The following is a 22,374-nucleotide window of genomic DNA, read 5'->3' as shown; positions in this document are numbered from 1 at the left end:
TTTTCTGGATTTTTGTTTTAGATTCCGTCTCTCACAGTTGAAGTGTACCTATGATAAAAATTACAGACCTCTACATGCTTTGTAAGTAGGAAACACTGCCGATTTTGCAGGTTATCAAATACTTGTTCTCCCCACTGTACGTACGTACGTACATACATACATACATACATACATACGTAACCGATGTGAAATGGCTAGCTAGTTAGCGGTGGTGCGCGCTAATAATGTTTCAATCGGTGACGTCACTCGCTTTGAGACCTTGAAGTAGTGGTTCCCCTTGTTCTGCAAGGGCCGCGGCTTTTGTGGAGCGATGAGTAACGATGCTTCGTGACTGTTGATGTGTGCAGAGGGTTCGAGCCCGGGTATGGGCGAGGGGACGGACTAAAGTTATACATACATACATACATACATACATCACACACACAGTACCAGTCAAAAGTTTGGACACACCTACTCATTCCAGGGTTTTTCTTTATTTTGACTATTTTCTACATTGTAAAATAATGAAGACATCAAAACTATGAAATAACACATGAAATCATGTAGTAACAAAGTCTTAAACAAAATATATGTTCTATTTGAGATTCTTCAAATAGCCACCCTTTGCCTTGACAGCTTTGCACACTCTTGGCATTCTCTCAACCAGCTTCATGAGGTAGTCACCTGGAATGCATTTCAGTTAACAGGTGTCCCTTGTTAAAAGTTTATTTGTGGAATTTCTTTCCTTAATGCATTTGAGCCAATCCATTGTGTTGTGACAAGGTAGGGGTGGTATACAGGAGATGGCCCTATTAAAGTAAAAGACCAAGTCCATTTTATGGCAAGAACAGCTCAAATAAGCAAAGAGAAACGACAGTCCATTATTACTTTAAGATATGAAGGTCAGTCAATACATAACATTTCAAGAACCTTAAGTTTCTTCAAGTGCATTTGCAAAAACCAACAAGCGCTATGATGAAACTGCCTCTCTTGAGGACCACCACAGGAAGGGAAGACCCAGAGTTACCTCTGCTGCAGAGGATATGTTCATTAGTTATCTGCACCTCAGATTGCAGCCCAAAGAAATGCTTTCACAGAGTTCAAGTAATGGACACATCTCAACATCAACTGTTCAGAGGAGGCTGCGTGAATCAGGCCTTCATGGTCGTATTGCTGCAAAGAAACCACTGCTAAAGGACACCAATAAGAAGAAGAGACTTGCTTGGGCCAAGAAACACGAGCAATGGGCATTAGACCAGTGAAAAAAGTCAACGTTTTTGAGATTTTTGGTTCCAACGGCCCTGTCTTTGAGACTCAAATTAGGTGAACAGATCTACGCATTTGTGGTTCCCACCGTGAAGCATGGAGGTGTGATGGGGTGCTTTGCTAGTGACGCTGTCAGTGATTTATTTAGAATTCAAGGCACACTTAACCAGCATGGCTACCACAGCCTTCTGCGGCGATACACTATCCCATCGTGTGTGTGTGTATGTATATATACATACATACAGTATGTATATATACATACATACAGTATGTATATATACACACACACACACACACACACACACACACACACACACACAAAAGCTACTTAATTGTATTGTGATCACTTGGTTGACATGTTTCCTACCCTCTCTCACTCCCTCTCTCCATCTTTTTTCCTTTACATGTTTCTTTCCCTTTCCCCAACTCTCTCTGTGGGCTCTCTCCCTTCTCCCCTCCCTCCAGGACTTGAACAAGAAGCAGACCCAGAGGGACCTGGAGTGTGCCATGCTGCTGAGGCACCACGAGTCCACCCAGGAGCTGGAGTTCCGTCAGCTTGGGGCGGTGCAGCGTACGCGGGCCGACCTGATCCGCACGCAGCACCAGACAGAGCTCACCAACCAGATGGAGTACAACAAGCGGAGGGAGCAGGAACTCCGGCAGAAACACACCGTGGAGGTCCGCCAGCAGCCCAAGAGCCTCAAGGTAAGGCTCCGTCTCACCTTCCTTCCCCCTCTCTCGCCTTCCTTTCCTCCTTCCCTCACTCTCTCCCCTCCTTCCCTCACTCTCCTTTCTCCCTCTCCCAGTCCAAGGAGCTCCAGATCAAGCGTCAGTTCCAGGACACGTGTAAGATCCAGACGCGTCAGTACAAGGCCCTGAGGAACCATCTGTTGGAGAGCACTCCCAAGGCCGACCACAAGGCGGTGCTCAAGAGGCTGAAGGAGGAGCAGACCAGGAAACTGGCCATCCTGGCCGAGCAATACGACCACTCCATCAACGACATGCTGTCCACACAGGCTGTGAGTAAGGCAAGGACCCTACCGTGCACCTCTCATACACCTGACAACTACAACGACGCAGTACTACAACACAACTACACACACGCAGAGAGACAACCCACACAGACACCCACATACTGCAGATCACACCCACTACACATCAACTATACACCTACATATTAAACCAGCCACACCAAAAATGTATACCAACAAACTTCAGTTCAACAAACACCTACTACGTCCATGCTAAGCTCTAGAACTACTAAAATTACAAATTAGGACTACAAATCCCACATTTTGAGTGGTAGACATCCACAAACTGTCCATTAGACCAGGGTGTGCTCTACTGACGTCCAGCGCCCCCCTTCCCCCTCTAGCTGCGATTGGACGAGACCCAGGAAGCAGAATACCAGGTGCTGCGGATGCAGCTGCAGCAGGAGTTGGAGCTGCTGAATGCTTACCAGAGCAAGATCAAGATTCACACAGACTCCCAGCACGAGAGAGAAGCCAAGGACCTGGAGCAAAGGGTGTCCATCCGCAGGGCCCTGCTGGAACAGAGGGTGAGAGCGACGCGGAGGGGTGTCTGAAGGGTGTGTGTGTGTGTGTGTGCAAGATAATATGTACAATATAGATGACACCAAAAAGGATAGGCCACTTAAAATATTATTTTTCTCTCCCCTCCTCCCTCTCTCTCTCTTAGATTGAGGAAGAGATGCTGTCTCTGCAGAACGAGCGTTCGGAGCGTATCCGTACTCTACTGGAGCGCCAGGCACGGGAAATCGAGGCATTTGACTCGGAGAGCATGCGTCTTGGCTTCAGCAACATGGCTCTGACGGGCATCCCCGCCGAGGCCTTCAACCAGGGCTACCCCAATCCCAGTCCCTCCTCTGGCCCCGGGGGCTGGCCCTCCCGCCCTGTTCCTCGCTCCGGGAGCCACTGGAGCCACGGCGTGCAGAACTCTGTGGCGCCCCCTTCGTGGCGTAGCCAGAACAGCTGCAGCGGTGGAGGTGGTTTCAGCCGTGCCGAGTCGATCACTTTGTCTCACGGCCTGGGGAGGGATAGTGAGATGAACATGAGTGGTAGAGGCCACTCCTCCAACTCCTCATCTTCCTCCTCTTCCTCATCCTCCCACCATCATCACCATCACCAGCAGCAGCAGCAGCAACACTACCTCCCCCAGCACTACCACCACCACCACCAGAGCACGCCACACCTGTACCGAGAGAGCCGCGAGCGCGAGGACCGCGAGAGGGAGAGAGAGTGGGGGGGTGGTGGAGGAGGACACCAACACCATCACCACGGGGGAGGAGTTCATCACCACCACCTCTCCCAACACGCCTCAGCCCAGTCTCTGGCTCTCCTGCCACCTCCGCCTCCCCCACCACCTATCTCCCTCTACTCCTCCTCGCCACCCTCCTCTTCCTCCTCCTCGTCTTCCCAGGGAGGGGGATACGGGGGTCTGGTTGCCAGGGGCCCCAGCCTGATGGCCCTGAGGAACAGCCCCCAGCCCCTGAGGAGGACGGCCTCAGGGGGGCCCGGCGGGGCAGGGGGGGGCGAGGGGGTTCTGAGCCGGAGCACCTCGGTCACCTCACACATCTCCAACGGCTCCCACCTCTCCTACTCTTAAAGGGGAAGGGCAACGATAGGCTCCACCCCTCAGTCTTAAAGGGGCGGGGTGAGAGAACAAACCAAGCCTGCCCTTTCTCTGAGGTTGCCTCTGAAACGATACTCTAACCCTCTCATATGAGGAATTAGGGTGTCGTTTGAGATATGCCATGCAGTAAGTGGGGGGGGGGGGGGGGGGTTGAATGTCCCTGATCTCACTTCTTTCTACCAGAGTGTTTGTTCATGGAGGGGGTGGTGCTAAAACAGGTTTACCACCACAAAGGGCGGAGCCAAAGCAGGTCCACCATTCCTATTGTTCAAGGTGATTTTTATTGTTGGATGAGGTCATCTCTCTCACAAATTCAGGAGAAGGGTTTAGATGAGGGAGGGGGCGGGGCTATTAACAGTAAGATCAGACAGGGCTGGCCACCAGTAGGGGTCAGTTGAGCAGACTAGCTGCTTAGATTAGACAGACACCTGAGCGTATAACAATGTCTGCACAGACGGGAGGGATACAAGTGGGAGGAAAGCAGTGTTTTTAAAGGGGAGTTTTAACACCAATGGGTTTCTGTGCTGACATCAAACTGAAAGAAATGAATGGATGTGGAGATAAAACTGTTCGAAAGAGGGTGCTTTAAAATACAATGTAAACTATGTAAATAACGCAGAAACTAACACGCGAAGCATACTAGGTAATGATGGGTCGTATACTGTCCATTTTGTGGTGGAGCAAGGAGCTGAACCACGAGAGGCAACTACAGAAACAGTAGTTTTTTTGGTAATAGGATTTTCAAATATATGACAGATGTAACACTGCCATCCGGTGGCTCGGCTGACCCAACACAACTCTGCCACTGCCGAGCAATAATTTCCCTGTGAACATTATGAAAGCGGGTGTGTGTGTACAGAGCTCAATGCTCACTTAGTTTTTTCACGCTTGACCCATTCCTAGAAGTACATGTGCATCAAGCAGTTATTACAGTTCAATGCATGAAAGTGCTGTACAGAAAGCATTGTATTCATACATGTTTATAGAAATGCATATAAGTATATAATACCTGTCGGAAGTTTTGACAGTAAAATTGAAGATTGTTCACTGTCCAACACCTTTGTCCGACATTGTACTTAGTGTACATAAAAGCACTCTGAAACGCTGGTAGAGTAATAATAATGATCATTTTGCCATGTGAATAGAAATTGGAAAATAGTTTTGAGGGAAAATAGATATGGTTGCTATTATTATTATTACTACTAGAGCAGTTGTAATGTTTGTTGTACACTAATTTTGTTTAAAAAAAAATGTTGTTTAAAAAAAAAAGTTTTAATTGCCAATTTTGACCACTAGGTGGGGAGTAAGAGCAATGTTACTGTTATGGAGCGCTATGGAAAGAATGCAATTGTTTTTATTATTTTTTAAAAAGGAGAAAAACGACTTCCTTTCCCCAAGCATTCCCTTTATGGTCTCAGGGTCGGAGTCTACTGGGCAGTGCATTACCACGAAAGCTCGTGGTGTTATAGAGCCAGTATTAAATGTGGACGGGCCGTTCATGTTTTTAGCTGTGTGTGTGTGTGTGTGTGTGAATATATTGAATTCTAGACTAAAGTCAGCCTCTACTCCAGCACGTTTTGTGCCATATTGTACCTCTCTTCTTGTGGTTCATGTTGACACAGACCAGCCAAGCTTGTTGATTGTACACTACAGTACTCATCCTATACACTACTACACCCCACCAAAAATACTCTGAATTTGTTTTTGGTCTTAAAAAATATATACATATATAACAGCCAAGAACAAGCAAGTGCAGACATTTTAAATAGCTTGGTGTGAATGTCATTGTGTCCTTCCTTTCTGGAAGATATTTCTGGATAGAACAGGATTGGATTGAAGCGAAGTGTCGCCGCTTTTATGCTTTCACCTTCCCTACTCATCAGTAGTCAAGTAGTAGAAAGGAATGAGCTATTTTAAAGTATTCTAACCGAGCCCAGGATCTCTTGTGTAGAGAATCATCTACCTTTGGCTCCTAAACTCACACTGCCAAATCTGAACAGCACCAACATTACAACAAAATGGTGGGGTGGGAAACATTGGGTCTCCAGTGGTGCATTTCAATACTCTAACCTCTAAGTTACCTCCAGACACGTCTGGGGTGGTTTACTTCAGTTTACACGTTCACGACGGGATCATGCTAGATTCATTTTCAGAGGCTGTGATTTTTAGACTAGGGCATGGAGACAGCGCTGACGGGACAGAGAATGTGTGATGTCGCTGCCCACATGTAGTGCCGATGTACGCTTAGAGGGGGGTGGGTCTCAATAGTCAAAAGTAGTTATTTTTCCTCGTCCTAGGTGAAAGGACTTTGGTGGATGTGTTTTGGAAATTCACTTTAACCTGTCCTTTCACATCATTCAAACGAAGGAGAGATGAGGGGACTCAAAAGACTATTGAGATACACCTCAGTTGGTGGGGCAGGGCAACGGTGATGATGGATGAGCGAGAATCTGATAGAAAGAGGAGGAATGGATTTGTGTGCTGGGATATAGAACTGTTGTACAGAGAGAGGGAGCCAAGTTACGTTCAGGTTCAATGCAAAGTGGAGCGGAGGTCTGCTACAGAATTTGTTGTACAGAAACACAAAAATAATTTTGAAAAATAAAAAAAGGAAAAAATGACTTTTGATGCTGTCTTCATTTGTACGGACTTGGTTGGAATGTGTATCAGTTCAAAGGAATGCCCACAGACTATATTAGTTAGTGTAACTAACCATGAAAGATGTAAGGTGAAGATTACATTTTGTGTATCCTTTAAAAGGAAATTGACTTGGGGAAAAACACTCCAGGGTCCATAGGAGTGCTGATCTCGAATCAAGTCCTCCCTGTCCATGTCATTTTATACATTGTGATCTAAATGGTGTAACTGAACCTAGATCAGCACTCCTATGAGATATTTGAGAGTTGATAGTGGAGTTTGTTTGCAGGGATTGATGTTTGTACTCATTTATGTGCCTCCGCGTGCTAGGCTAATTACACTGAACAAAAATGCTAATGTAAAGTGTTGGTCCCATGTTTCATGAGCTGAAATAAAAGATCCCAGAAATGTTCCAGATGCACAAAAAAATCTTATTTCTCTCATTTTATGCACAAATTTGTTTATATTCCTATTAGTGAGCATTTCTCCTTTGCCAAGATAATCCATCCACCCAGTGACGGTTCTAGCTTGTATGGCTCCCTGGGCAAACCCCCTTCAGCCCCGCCGACCTGCCACAAAATAAAAAGCATTCTGCACTAATTTTTATTCAAACATTTGGAACACAAATAAATAATCATAGCATTTAAAATGATATAAATATACAAATATATACCAAAATAAGACTCATAAATATCAAAAAGAAGCGACAAATACCAATAGAAACAAATTAGTGTTGATTTGGCGCTCGGGCATCAATACATTATCCATCCCCCCCAACACTGTCAACCAAGAGTCAAGACCACATTACCCATCCCCCCAACACTGTCAACCAAGAGTCAAGACTACATTACCCATCCCCCCCAACACTGTCAACCAAGAGTCAAGACTACATTACCCATCCCCCCAACACTGTCAACCAAGAGTCAAGACTAAACCAATTCACCTTGTTGGTGTGCAGACTGGTTTTATATTATTCTTAACGATTTTACACAAACCAGAAAAAAATGAAACAATATGTCTGTGAAACTAGATATTCACAGTATTATGAATGAATTGTGGTTTATTTGGTAGCCTTTTGTAGTGTGATTGATTTTACTAATTGCCTTAGTACTGTAGAAAGTTAGAGGTGCGCTATTTGATAGATTCCTGTGCTCCCCCTACCTCGGGCTTCCAGTGGGGAGACCTGAGGTCAACCAACCCCCACCCCCCTCCCCATCTCGTACTTCTGAGTGGGAGACCTTCCCAGGCAGTAGCCTGCCGAGCTCACAAACTAGAAACAGGGCGCCCTCTCTGACAAGGTTAATTGACCCACAGTCCCACACAGTGACATATCATTGACGTGTGGTGCAAATGAGCGATAGAAAACCGATCGTGCAAATGTCACCATTACGATTTTTTTGGGTGTGGGCGCTCCGTGCTGCCGCCGGCAATATGCCCAGTCGTCTATACCTAAATCCCCCACTGCATCCACCTGAGAAGTGTGGTATATGAAGAATCTGATTAAACAGTGATCATTACACAGGTGTACCTTGTACTGGGGACAAGAAAATTTCACTTTAAAATGTGCAGTTTTGCCACAACACAATGCCACAGATATCTCAAGTTTTGAGGGAGCGTGCAATTGGCATGCTGACTGCAGGAATATCCACCAGAGCTGTTGCCAGAGAATTTCATGTTAATCTCTCTACGATAAGCTGCCTCCAACATCGTTTTAAGGAATTTGGCAGTACGTCCAACAGGCCTCACAACCACGCCAGCCCAGGACCTCCACATCTGGCTAATTCACGTGCGGGATCATCTGAGAGTGGGCTATAATAAAGCACTTTTGTTGGGAAAAACCAATTCTGATTGGCTGGGCCTGGCTCCCCAGTGGGTGGACTTATGCCCATCCATGGCTGCACCCCTGCCCAGTCGTGAAATCCATAGATTAAGGCCTAATTTATTCAATTCAATTCACAGATTTCCTTATATGAACTGTAACTCAGTAAAATCTTTGAAATGTATGCATTTATAGTTTTGTTCAGTATATTTGTTAGCATTTCCTGCTAAATGTTTGTAACCCACCGATAATGCTATGGCTACACAGGGGCTGTTCAGTATGATGTCTCATACTACAGTCATTATTGTGCAGATAGTTAATCTTTTACTGGTATAATTAATTGTATGCTACGGTGACAATTTCTTTCCCACATGGTAGTCATTTCCAGGTCCAGTGCTTTATCCTAGCCTTTATCCTAGCATCTTGCATCTTTAATTTAGAACGATGTTTTCCGCAAGCTCATTTTGGAACATTCACGGGCAGGTCTACTACCGTGTGTACATTACTGCGCCTAAAATGTAAAGAAATTCTAGTTCATCAAATTTTAAGCTAAACATTCCGATCTGTTCCATCAACCCTATTAATTGATACGCCCTATACATCCACTACAGTGGGGATTATAAGAAGTAAATATACGCAATGCCCACTGAAAAATAGTGGGTATACAGCGTATGTCCTCCACTACACTGGGAGTGTGTTTTGGTGACAATAAAACCTCTTTGCCCTGACATCCTTTGGCTCTGTTCTTACCGGACATCCTTGTGGTCCTTCACACGTCCCCGAGTCAGTACATAGTGTTTAGTAGAGGTCATCCAGATCCGTTCAACTAGTACAGTAATGATTTCAGGCACAATTGTACAGGCCACTGACAGATCAAATCCTATTCTGGGCCAAGGTTGTACGATCACACTTTGTAGAGATTTACAAGAATCCTTTAAGGCCCTGAAATAGCCAAGAGTGATCATTGGCTTACTGATTTTGACTGAGAACATTGCCATTGCCAGCTGTTATTTGCAGTGCAAAGTGAGTTTGCAGTAATTCACCGTATGTACATGGATCATTCATACAGTAATAGCAAGTAGGACACTCATGCATGCATACGATGTGCATGTGCCCTCATAAGCCAAAAATAGCTTGATTTCTTGTCCCCTGTCCTTGATGATTGAGGCTATAGAATGTCTCAAATTGTACTCTATTCCCTATTTAGTACACTACTTTTGACCAAGACCTATAGGGCTCTGATTAAATTTAGTGCACTATATAGGGGAATAGGGTGTTATTTGGGACGACAGGTTACAATTAAAGGGGAGGTGCCTAGTTGTGCGTCTCACCGGAAGTCTGACGTCGCACAGTATTATGTCAAAAATAAAAATCTACATTCGAGGAAGTCAGAAGGTTACTGTAGCTAAAGATTGAAGAGTGGAATTAGACAAATATTGTCGTTTGTCGAAAATAACCTCTATCTAAAACACCTGAATACCACTGCAATGGCCGAGGAAAACATCTTCCTTTTCGTTCCGAATTTGATCGGTGAGTTTCTATTTACATGGATGGTTCCAATCCAATGAAAACTGGCTAAAATGTTTTGCTAGATTGCGTTAGCAAATTGGCAGCTAGCTACAGTAGGTATAATATATATATATATATATATATATTACAGTTGATCTGGAAGTATTACGTTTTTTGGGCGCTAAAATAAGGTCAATTGTACGGACCAGCGTGATGTACAGAAGTGACTTAGTTTACGGTATCAGCCTAGTCAATCGTAGCATAATGTTATCTGTCTGTTTTGATTTGAGCCGGTTTTGCCATCATGAATTGGCTATTACAGTGCATTCGGAAACTATTCAAACCCTTGACTTTTTCCACATTTTGTTACGTTACTGCCTTACTCTAAAATGTATTAAATTGTGTTTTTCCCCTCATCAATCTACACACACTACCCCATAATGACAAAGCAAAATCAGTTTAGACATTTTGCTGATTTATTAAAATCCTGAAATATCACATTTACATAAGTATTCAGACCCTTTACTCAGTGCTTTGTTGAAGCAGCGATTACAGCCTCGAGTCTTCTTGGGTATGACGCTACTAGCTTGGCACACCTGTATTTGGGGAGTTTCTCCACTCTTCTCTGCAGATCCTCTCAAGCTCTGTCAGGTTGGATGGGGAGCATCGCTGCACAGCTATTTTCAGGTCTCTCCAGAGATGTCCATGAACGATTGGGTTCATGTCCGGGCTCTGGCTGGGCCATTCAGAGACATGTTCCGAAGCCACTCTTGCATTGTCTTGGCTGTGTGCTGTTCTGATGTTGTTCTGTTGGAAGGTGAACCTTCGCCCCATGAGGTCCTGAGCGCTCTGGAGCAGGTATTCATCAAGGATCTGCAATTGTTAAATTGTAATTACTTCACCACTATTGGCCTATTTATTGCCTTACCTCCTTACTTCATTTGCACACACTGTATACAGATTCTTCTATTGTGCTATTGACTGTACGTTTGTTTATCCCATGTGTAACTCTCTGTTTTTGTCACACTGCTTTGCTTTATCTTGGCCAGGTTGCAGTTGTAAATGAGAACTTGTTTTCAACTGGCCTACCTGGTTAAATAAAGGTCAAATAAAAAATAAAAAAATCTCTTTGGACTTTGCTACGTTAATCTTTCCCTCAATCCTGACTAGTCTCCCAGTCTCTGTTGCTGAAAAACATCCCCACATTATGATGCTGCCACCACCAGGTTTCCTCCAGATGTGATGCTTGGCGTTCAGGCCAAAGAGTTCGATCTTGGTTTCATCAGATCAGATAATCTTGTTTCTCATGGTCTGAGTTCTTTAGGCAAACTCCAAGCGGGCTGTCGTGTGCCTTCTAATGAGGAGTGGCTTCTGTCTGGCCTGATTTGGTGGAGTGGTGCAGAGATGGTTGTCTTTCTGGAAGGTTCTACCTTCTCCAGAGAGGAACTCTGAAGCTCTGTCAGTGACTATCAGGTTCTTGGTCACCTCCCTGAGCAAGGCCCTTCTCCCCCGTTTTCTCAGTTTAGCCGGGCGGCCATCTCTAGGAAGAATCTTGGTGGTTCCAAACTTCTTCCATTTAAGAATGATGGAGACCTTCAATGCTGCAGACATTTTTTTGGTACCCTTCCCCAGATCTGTGCCTCGACACAATCCTGTCTCAGAGCTTCAACCTCGTGTCATGGTTTTTGCTCTGACATGCACTGTCAACTGTGGGACCTTATATAGACAGGTGTGTGCCTTTCCAAATCATGTCCAGTCAATTTAATTTACCACAGGTAGACTCCAATCAAGTTGGTGAAACATCTCAAGGATGATCAATGGAAACAGGATGCACCTGAGCTCAATTTCGAGTCTGATAGCAAAAGGTCTGAATAGTTATGTAAATGAGGTATTTCTGTTTTTTTAAATTTGTAATGACATTTTCTAAAATGTCTAAACTTGTTTCGATGTCATTTTGGGGTATTGTGTATGGATTGATGTGGAATTTTAAAATAAGGCTGTAACGCAACAAAATATGGGAAAAAAATCAAGGGGTCTGAATACTCTCCGAATGCACTGTATATTCACAATACAAGTAGCTATAGAGAGATGGCTAGTAGTGTAACAGTAGTGTGAAGGCGCCAGTGCCAGCGACATGTATCACCATCTAGCTATGTATTGGAAGGATTGTTTTGTGTGCCAGACCTGGGTTGGTTGAAATACTATTTTAATTCATTTCACGTGCTTTATCTGGGCTTGATTGAGCTTGACTGGAAAAATGGACCCAACAGTTGGAAAAGTAGACCCATTCATAGGGCAGGGTAGCCTAGTGGTTAGAGCATTGGACTAGTAACCGAAAGGTTGCAAGTTCAAATCCCCGAGCTGACAAGGTACAAAATCTGTCGTTCTGCCCCTGAACAGGCAGTTAACCCACTGTTCCTAGACCGTCATTGAAAATAAGAATTTGTTCTTAACTGACTTGCCTAGTAAAATAAATGTAAAAAAAAAAAAAATCTGGCATGCCAGACAGACAAAGTCAAAGTTAAAGAGTTCAGATATTCTATTTAAAGTCTATAATCAAAACCCAAATCGGATGGGGGGCCTCGACATATCCGTCCTGTTAGGGATCTGACGTGTGGCTTCTTAGTGACTCTCTTAGGATGGGAATGTTCTCTGTCTCAATTCTTTAAGATGATCTAGCTCACTAGAATGCCTGGAGATTTTTCTCGCAGAGAGGGGGAGAAGGTCTCTGTCTCTGAATGCGTTGTCACATTGGGCTGGCCAAATCCTGTTTTTAACACCACCACCTCCCTTCACCCACCCTTGGCCCTCCTTTCCTCCCCTCTCCTCTTTCCTCCTCTCTCATCCTCCCCTCTCCTCTGATCCTATCCTCCCTGTTAGGCTATGCCCGCATCGTGCTGGCTCTGCTTGCCTTCTACCTGATGCCATGCTGTCCCGTACCAGCTGTGTTCTTCTACCTGCTCAGTGCCCTCCTGGATGCCTTTGATGGGCACGCCGCCCGCGCCCTCAACCAAGGTACCACCATTACAACTATTCATGTCGTTTTTACCCTGTGATAGAGTCAACCCATGATAGATTTATTCAGACTCTCTGGGTCTCAAGAGTCGGACTGATATGAGCGTTGTGCTGATATCAAAGACCGGAACAATGTTCTTATAAGGCTGCTGTCCACTAAAGGTAAATCCTGATGAAATGATACGGACGGGATGCGCTTCACGTTATCCATATTATTTGTTTGAATGAAAAAAGAAAAAAAAATCATAATTACAGAAAGTGGAAATGGGTCATCACAGGGAAGATGGATCGTGTGTGTGCACGCGTGTGTCGTGCCTATTCGTGTGCACGAGCCGCTAATCCCTCCCTAGGTCCATATAAAAAAATGTAAAAAGTCACCATGACACGAGACAATGCAACACTTTTTTTTTTTTGCAACAAACTTAGTATTAGGTGGGTACAATGACAGTTCCATGTTGGGTTGTAAAAGCGTCCATATTGTTCTGGATGTCGGCGAAGTACCTCTTTGCAGCATGTGTCTCCCCCCCCCATGTCCCAACGGTACCTCCTTGGTGGCTATGAGGATCACCTCTAACACCGTGGAGATGACCAGGGCTACCCTCCCCATGGCCCGGCATACTGGTCAACCCCCCCCCCCCCCCCCCAGAGCAATGCTTAGCCTCTCCACATAAACGGGTCAGCCACATGCTCCATCATACCGGAGGAGTGGGCCTGGAGGACTAGTGGGCGCTGTTGATGCCCACGTCCGGTAGATCCTTGTCACTTGGGGTCCTCTTGTACAGTTAGGACCACATCTCGCCCGGAGTATGACAGTTCCTGCCCCATTCCCACAGCTGTTCCAAGTCTAAATCTGTCTCTGGCTTTCAGTCAATCCTGGAGAATAACAGCTAGAATGTTTCTCTCGCCTTTGTCGTGTCTCTTCTATTATAAAGTAGTGCAGTGGTCATGAACCGGAGCTCATTAGCTGCACAAATGACAGAATCGGATGTTTAAAGTCCTTGTCTGAGATGCTGATGTATCTGTGTTGTGTATTGGCTAAAATACTTGCTGTTTGCATCTGTAAGGTTTCATAACACTGGTAATGAATAAGTCCAATAGGAAAAGGAAAAGCTGCACACTTTATCCACCCAACATTTTGACGGCTAAGCTGTCTTAATCAGGGTTTCATGTCAAACACGGCGGGTCACAAGGAGGTTTCCATTGGACACTTGCAGGTGTTTGTAATCACGGCAATGGCAGCAGGTGATAGGCCTGTCGTCGATCCAAATATCAACAATATATATATATTTTTTAAAGGGCATGAATGGAAATCAAACGATCGGGCGAGTGGTTGAAACGTGCATGAAACAGGAGTATGAATATGGCAGAAGCGAAGGTATGTCACAATAGACAGAGCGGAAATGTGAACGTACACAGTCTTGCCTATATGTGTCTTTAGTGACCAGTGGGAACCTCCAGTGGACTGCAGCCGACAGACATAAGGTCGGGCGGTGTCTAGATTTTCATACAGTCATATCGTTTCTGTACCATACCGAGGTACACGGTATTACCGGAAGTGCACATAAGGGGCAGTATTGAAAACATAAAAAAAATATATAATAATAATAATTACACACAACCATTTAGGCAACAGGGACCTTGATTCAGGAGTAGATTGAATGTCTCTGCTGTAACCAAGATGATTGGTCTTGACATTTAGCCACTTAGCTAGAAAGTAAGCAAACCAAATGCATAGCTGGAGCCCTGAGTTGGATATAATTTATTTGACACATCTTAGATTTATTATAGTTATACTTACAGTTATAAACAGCGGTGTAGCACGCAGTCCCTCCCCCCCCCCCCCCCCCCCCCCCCCCCCCCCCCCACACACACACACACACAAAAAAGTGTCATTTTTACGGTATTGAAAATCAGTCTGTGTTTTGAAATTCCAGTATGCAGTGTTAAAGGTATATCACCCAAACCTAGACAGACATATTGAATACTGTATCGTGATGACTTTAGGAGTATTGATTGGGAGTGAAGAGATTGTGTTCTCGCTGTCATTGGTAAAACACACTGCATGGCATCACATTTTCCAGACACTTTAGTCGTACAGTTTGCAAATGTCTAAGCTATCTGGAGCTTTGCCAGCCAGTGGTTAAAGTTCCTGCACAGCATTCTCTAATTCCTTTTCACATAATTTGTAAAAAAATATATACATTTTGGGTAATAATTTTGTATAAATCGATGTGCCACACAAAAAGAACCTCTCCCTATGTCTCCCCTGTCCTGTAGGCACTAAGTTTGGTGCGATGCTGGACATGTTGACAGACCGCTGTGCCACCATGTGTCTCCTGGTCAACCTAGCTCTTCTTTACCCCTCCTACACCTTCCTCTTCCAGATCAGCATGAGCCTGGACATCGCCAGCCACTGGCTGCACCTGCACAGGTACGTAACAAAAGAGCCTCGGAGAACCATCAACTGTACATTACATACGATTTACACAAATAATCATGGATTCAGTGAATGTTTTGTGTCCATTAAGTGGGGGGGGGGGGTTGTCGCCCATTTCTTTGAGTTGTATTGGGGCTCCTCACCCCATCCACAGCCAAGTGTGTATAGGTTGTTGGTCCATCTGATTTTTATCTAGGTCAGTGTGGCTAACAGAGATGTTGGGTTCATCTCATTAATCCTCTCCTTTGACTGATTTGAAAGGAATGGACACGTGACAGCTGATTCCCAGTAGTAGGCACCCACAATATTGCTTTAGCGTGTGTTTTGTTCCCAATGTGGATGGAGAAAAGGCTGTTTTTAGAATACTGAGATACACCCAGGGCCATCACATGCGTATGTAATGGTGATGAAAATGGTGGTGTTATGTCCTTGTACTGAATTAAAGGTTAAACCTCTCTCTCATTCTTTCTCTCTCTCTCATTATGTATCTCTCTCATTCGGGCTCTCACGCTCCCTCTCTCTCTGTCTCGCGCTCTCTCTCTCTCTCTCTCTTTCTCTCTCTGTCGCTCTGTCTCGCTCTCTTTCTCTGTCGCTCTCTCTCTGTCACACTCTTTCTCTGTCTCAGCTCAATGATGAAGGGATCCACCAGCCACAAGGCCATTGATCTATCTGGAAACCCCATTCTTCGCCTCTACTACACTTCCCGTGTAAGAAATCCAGTCGTACACACACACACCAACATGGTCATACACACAACAACATGGTCATACACTCACACACACACACACACACACACACACACCAACATGGTCATACACACACACACACCACCAAAAAAAAAAGTCATTTCGCACTTTACATTAACATTTTAGTCATTTAGGAGACGCTCTTATCCAGAGAGACTTACAGGAGCAATTAGGGTTAAGTGTCTTGCTCAAGGGGACATCGACGGATTTGTCGGCTTGGGGATTCAAACCAGTTACTGGCCCAACACTCTTAACTGTTAGCATGCGCCCATGCACACACAATTATTACATACACTCTCTATCTCACACACACACACACGTACGTGTGCCAACAGCCTGATCTAACTTCTGTCTTCCATAGCCGGTGCTGTTTGTCATGTGTATGGGGAACGAGCTTTTCTTCTGCCTGCTCTACGTCTCCTACTACATTGAGGAACCCCATGGTGAGTCTCTTCACTCTACTATCTCCCCCCCCCCACCTCTTCTTTTCTTAGTTTCTCTTTTCTCTCCCTTTTCATATCCCCATTCTCCGTTCTCTCCCTTTTCATATCTCCGTTCTCTCCCTTTTCATACCTCCGTTCTCTCCCTTTACATATCTTCCATTCTCCGTTCTCTCCCTCTCTTCAAATCTCAATCTCCCGCTGTAATATCCCTCCCTTCTTGCCTCGGGTCTAAATACGTCGGCTCATATTCACTCACAGAAGCATAGTAATCCTCTGCTAAATAGCTGGTCTGTACAGCAGGTCCTACGCATTAGGAAGGGGGCAATGTGGAAACAACGGGACTTCTTCTTCTTGTCTCTTCTCCAGTGTGGCTGCAGTGGCTGCTTGGTGTCTGTGCCGTGGTGTGTGTGCTGAAGTCTGCCATCAGCGTTCTGCACCTGATCACTGCCTCCAGGAACATGGCTGCCATCGACGTGTCCGACCGTGAGAGGGAGAGGAGCAAGGCCGAGTGAGAGGAGGAGGAGGGAGGAGGGGGGAGGGGGGGGGCCCTCTTAATCCCTTGGTACGTGTGTAGATCTGAGAGGATGGGTGTAACACTTTGGGAACCAATCCACCTTGTCCTCTGATAGGCTAGGTCCGTCTTTTTTTTCCCCCTACGTTTTGCACCGACCCAATCCTCTCGGATCTACTTGAATGACTAGGGGTTAGAGGTCGAGTTTGGATAAGGCAAAGAAGAGGGGGAGGGTGTAGGAGGCTGTAGATAGGTGCATCTCAATAGTCTAAAGTGGCTTCCTTTCCTCGTGTCCTTTCCTTCCATCTGCACTGATCTGAAAACAATTGGTGAAAACGATTGGTGAAAACAGTAAGGTGGATGCCTACAAGTCAATACTGCTTACCCATCCAGTTATTTCACATCAGACGAGAGAAAGGATTGGAGATGAAGAGAGGAAGCCACTAGACTATTGAGATGCACCCTGTGTCCCAAAAGTCTCAAATAACCCACTTTTCTTAGTCGCCGCTTGAGCACTGATAGGAAAGGACGTGAAATCATTGGGTGGGAAAAAAACGTTAGTGATATCGAAGGGAAGGAGACAAGAAAATTAAGCAAGGAAATTAGGATATTTGAGAGGATTGGGACACAGACAGAAAGCAGAGTCAGAGTTGCTCTGTTTGTTGAATAGAGTTGAAGGTGTGAGAACAAATATTATTGTGTGATGTAGCAAAGATGGAGGTAAGCTTAGTCAGGGGACCTTTTAAAAAACCAAACTGATGATGGCTATTTATTTTAGTTAGAAGATCGTAACAACTTAAACCTTCTGTTATCAAGCCTACTTGTATAGTGTTGTAAGCCTGACATTATAACCGGTGTCAAAACTTGAAAAAGTAAACAGTGGTGGTATATTTTTGTATGCGAGCAAATCATTGCAGGCTTTAATATTGTCTAGCTAACTAGCCAACACGAATCACTTTCCACCACACCTTATTTAGTAGACTTCATAACACGTATCGCTCAAACCCTTGGTTATCTTGAAATACTCTTTTTTTTTGGTAACTTCCAAGTCACTACTATTGATGTTCCTATTAATATTTAAATTCCTATGGTTGTTTTTATTATTCTCTGTCGCCATCATCAGTAACGATTTGTAATAGTTGCACTAGAGATGTCATTCACCATCAGTTCACTTGTTATCTTGACAATTGAGTCTTTACAGCTTTACTTTACCTTTTTTTTGTTCTCATTATTTGTTCTTTTTTTGACTGTGGTAATCAAAGCCAATGACATTTTATTTGTCACATGGACCAAATACAACAGGTGTAGGTGCTTACCGTGAAATGTAGAAGTTGCCCAGGCCACAGATCTAGGATCAGATTACCCAACCACAACTCTTAACCTTGACCATCAGGAGGATAGCATATCTGACCCTGAACCAGTGCTTAGTTGCAACTTGTACCAACTGGTAATGGTAGGGGCGCAACTTTCGTACCCCCCCACACATTCTGAAATTTCATTTTTGTCGCCCCCAGGTTTCATCATTGGAATGTGATTATAAAACGAGGCAATGGTGTGCTTTAGGACCATGCGGGACGCCTCCGAGCGGTCGGCTAGACTGTTTTGAGTGTTTATCCGACAGGATAAAAAAATATATAATAATAATTGCCCCCCCCCCCCACTTCTAAAACCAAAGTTGCGCCCCTGGGTAGTGGTGACTGTAGAGGTGGTGTTGAACTTTTACATTGCAGTGATGATTGGATGGGGAAGATGCACACACTTTCTTAGACATGTGCGCACACCTTTTTTTGCAGACACGTATACACACACACACACACCCACGCGCTTGCCGCACACATACTCACGACACGCTTACAGACATGCATTCATCTATAATATTGTGCACATTCCTTAGCTCAAGTGAAGACCACCTGAGTATTATGTTTTGAGTGTTATAAATATTATTCGACAAGCTTTTCTATCATCACTGTGTGACCGTGTGTACTATATATATATGTGCTGTGGCTGATCTGTTTTATCGTCAACCATTAGAAACTAGGTTTGGAGTGGGGCGACGTTGCTATCAGCCAGGTGGCGTCAAAGGTCTCTAGTTCATTTGAGTTCAACAAGACGTTTGGGAGAATGTGCTGTGTACTGCGAAGGTGGGAGGGAGGAGCACAACAAAAACAAGCCATGTAAGATCTACGATAACATCTGCAAATACATTGTGGGTGTCCGTGTAAGAAAGGTGTTTTTAGGTTTTATTTCCATGCAGTGCCTCCGGCTTGCAGATATTGTTCAGAATGTCTTTGTCAACGGTAATAGATGAAAAGGTAATAAAGACATCTTTGAACCAACCAGTTTGCTCTCCTATGCCAGTATCTTCAGTTATTATGTGCATGGCTTCTTGTACAGTGTCCTTTTTCAAAGGACCAATCTCTGGTTCTGCCCAAGAGACCTTCAAGTGCTGGAAACTGGGAGGGCGAGCTAAAAGGCAGTGGGCCGGACTCGAACCCATGCCGACTCTGGCACAAATGCGTGCCAGGGTGAGCGGCTGCAACCGCTGGACCACACAGGTCCCACCTTGTACAGTGGCCGTTGAGTTTCTAGGAAGTGTAGTCAAAATAGAGGTCCAGAGTCGTTATTGTACAAGCCAGCGCCATGGGTAATAGGAGGGACTTATAGAGATCCTATTCAATTCTAATCCCTTAATTTTTTTTCAGAATCAACCAATAGGAATTTCTAAGCAAAAGAACATGCAGACTTTTATTCCGAGTTCTGATGCTGCTTTCAAGACAACTCTTGGCATTAGCAATGTTGTCATTGTCCTACACGATGAAATCTGGGAGGGGACTGTGTATCTGTCTCCGTGCGTACATACTTATGTCACACACTATCTGACCCCACTGACACATTTTTGGAAGTGCATATAGTGGCAGTATGTGATGATAGTTGCAGGCATATCTGGTGAGTAACAAACATATTTTGACAGAGCTGGTGAATGGTAGCTTTCTGGGCAGAGAGGAGATCTTGTTATAATCTCCTCTGCCCAGATACTGGTTCAGGCTTTGGCTCGTTAACTACACTGAACAAAAATACAAACACAACATGTAAAGTGTTGGTTCCATGTTTCATGAGCTGAAGTAAAAAATCTACAATTTTCCAAACGCACAAAGCTTACTTCTCTCAAATTATGTGCTCAAATTTGTTTACATCCCTGTTAGTGAGAATTTCTTCTTTGCCAAGATAATCCATCCACCTGACAGGTGTGGCAAATCAAGAAGCTTGGGGGTGGCAGGTAGCCTACTGGTTAGAGCATTGGGCCAGTAACCGAAAGAGCTTGCGGGATCGAATTCCTGAGTTGACAAGGTAAAAATCTGTCGTTCTGCCCCTGAACAAGGCAGTTAACCGACTCTTCCCCGGTAGGCCATCATTGTAAATAAGAATTTGTTCTTAACTGACTTGCCCTGTTAAATATAGGTTTAATAAAAAAAGCTGGTTAAACAGCACGATCATAACACAGGTGCACCTTGTGCTGGGGGCAATAAAAGGCCACTTTTCACAAAACACAATGCCACAGATGTCTCCAGTTTTCGGGAGCATGCAATTGGCATGCTGACTGCAGGAATGTCCACCAGAGCTGTTGCTAGATAATTCAATGTTAATTTCTCTATCATACAGTGCATTTGAAAAGTATTCAGACCCCTTGACTTTTCCCACATTTTGTTCAATTACAGTACAACCTTATTCTACAATGGAAAAAATAAACATCCCCCTCAATCTACACAAAAGCCCTTAAAGACAAAGCGAAAAACAGGTTTAAAAAAAAAAAAATATATATATATATATAAAAAACATACCTAATTTACATAAATATTAAGACCTTTTGCTATGAGATCCGAAATTGAACTCGGGTGCATCCTGTTTCCATTGATCATCCTTGATGTTTCTACAACTTGATTGAAGTCCACCTGTGGTAAATTCAATTGATTGGACATGATTTGGAAAGGCACATACAGTGCCTTGCGAAAGTATTCGGCCCCCTTGAACTTTGCGACCTTTTGCCACATTTCAGGCTTCAAACATAAAGATATAAAACTATTTTTTTGTGAAGAATCAACAACAAGTGGGACACAATCATGAAGTGGACATTTATTGGATATTTAAAACTTTTTTAACAAATCAAAAACTTTAAAATTGGGCGTGCAAAATTATTCAGCCCCCTTAAGTTAATACTTTGTAGCGCCACCTTTTGTTGCGATTACAGCTGTAAGTCGCTTGGGGTATGTCTCTATCAGTTTTGCACATCGAGAGACTGACATTTTTTCCCATTCCTCCTTGCAAAACAGCTCGAGCTCAGTGAGGTTGGATGGACAGCATTTGTGAACAGCAGTTTTCAGTTCTTTCCACAGATTCTCGATTGGATTCAGGTCTGGACTTTGACTTGGCCATTCTAACACCTGGATATGTTTATTTTTGAACCATTCCATTGTAGATTTTGCTTTATGTTTTGGATCATTGTCTTGTTGGAAGACAAATCTCCGTCCCAGTCTCAGGTCTTTTGCAGACTCCATCAGGATTTCTTGATTTCTTCCAGAATGGTCCTGTATTTGGCTCCATCCATCTTCACATCAATTTTAACCATCTTCCCTGTCCCTGCTGAAGAAAAGCAGGCCCAAACCATGATGCCGCCACCACCATGTTTGACAGTGGGGATGGTGTGTTCAGGGTGATGTGCTGTGTTGCTTTTACGCCAAACATAACGTTTTGCATTGTTGCCAAAAAGTTCAATTTTGGTTTCATCTGACCAGAGCACCTTCTTCCACATGTTTGGTGTGTCTCCCAGGTGGCTTGTGGCAAACTTTAAACGACACTTTTTATGGATATTTTTAAGAAATGGCTTTCTTCTTGCCACTCTTCCATAAAGGCCAGATTTGTGCAATATACGACTGATTGTTGTCCTATGGACAGAGTCTCCCACCTCAGCTGTAGATCTCTGCAGTTCATCCAGAGTGATCATGGGCCTCTTGGCTGCATCTCTGATCAGTCTTCTCCTTGTATGAGCTGAAAGTTTAGAGGGCCAGGTCTTGGTAGATTTGCAGTGGTCTCCAGAAGAGACCTTGTGGCATGTCTTGTGGGGTATGCATGGGTGTCCGAGCTGTGTGCCAGTAGTTTAGACATCCCGGTGCATTCAACATGTCAATACCTCTCATAAATAAAAGTAGTGATGAAGTCAATCTCTCCACCACTTTCAGCCAGGAGAGACTGACATGCAAATTATTAAATTTACCTCTCTGTGTACATCCAAGGACCAGCCGTGCTGCCCTGTTCTGAGCCAATTGCAATTTTCTAAAGTCCTTTTTTTGTGGTACTTGACCACC

The 22,374-nt window shown here is 44.3% G+C and overlaps 2 protein-coding genes across 3 annotated transcripts in view; both read left to right on the top strand.

The window, feature by feature from the left end:
* LOC109893139 (serine/threonine-protein kinase TAO2) overlaps positions 1–6,949 on the top strand; it is a 36,966-nt gene extending 30,017 nt beyond the window's left edge. Inside the window, exons 17-20 of one of the 2 annotated variants that reach the window (XM_020486207.2) lie at positions 1,711–1,950; positions 2,052–2,264; positions 2,621–2,803; positions 2,944–6,949. In XM_020486207.2, the coding sequence (XP_020341796.1) occupies positions 1,711–1,950; positions 2,052–2,264; positions 2,621–2,803; positions 2,944–3,870 (1,563 nt within the window). In that variant the 3' untranslated portion in view covers positions 3,871–6,949. Of the gene's footprint in view, positions 1–1,710; positions 1,951–2,051; positions 2,274–2,620; positions 2,804–2,943 lie in introns of both variants that reach the window. The other variant, XM_020486206.2, reaches the window with a different exon arrangement.
* Positions 6,950–9,643: 2,694 nt separating this feature from the next.
* On the top strand, positions 9,644–19,353 carry cdipt (CDP-diacylglycerol--inositol 3-phosphatidyltransferase (phosphatidylinositol synthase)). The gene is made up of 6 exons (XM_020486205.2): positions 9,644–9,883; positions 12,743–12,877; positions 15,155–15,308; positions 15,940–16,021; positions 16,422–16,503; positions 16,870–19,353. Exons 1-6 carry the CDS (start codon positions 9,841–9,843, stop codon positions 17,013–17,015), a joined length of 642 nt encoding a protein of 213 aa, XP_020341794.2. The 5' UTR covers positions 9,644–9,840; the 3' UTR covers positions 17,016–19,353.
* The last annotated feature ends 3,021 nt before the right edge of the window (positions 19,354–22,374 follow it).

This window comes from Oncorhynchus kisutch, linkage group LG6 (genome assembly GCF_002021735.2).
Source record: "Oncorhynchus kisutch isolate 150728-3 linkage group LG6, Okis_V2, whole genome shotgun sequence".
NCBI lineage: Eukaryota > Metazoa > Chordata > Actinopteri > Salmoniformes > Salmonidae > Oncorhynchus > Oncorhynchus kisutch.
The sequence above is the reverse complement of the archived record's forward strand: the minus strand, read 5'-3'. Positions and strand labels throughout refer to the sequence as shown.

Coding starts and splice junctions, on each gene's coding strand:
- cdipt (XM_020486205.2), top strand. CDS start 9,841: ATGGCCGAGGAAAACATCTTCCTTTTCGTTCCGAATTTGATCG. Junction 12,878..15,154: donor CGCCCGCGCCCTCAACCAAG/GTACCACCATTA, acceptor CCTGTCCTGTAG/GCACTAAGTTTGGTGCGATG. Junction 15,309..15,939: donor CACTGGCTGCACCTGCACAG/GTACGTAACAAA, acceptor TCTCTGTCTCAG/CTCAATGATGAAGGGATCCA.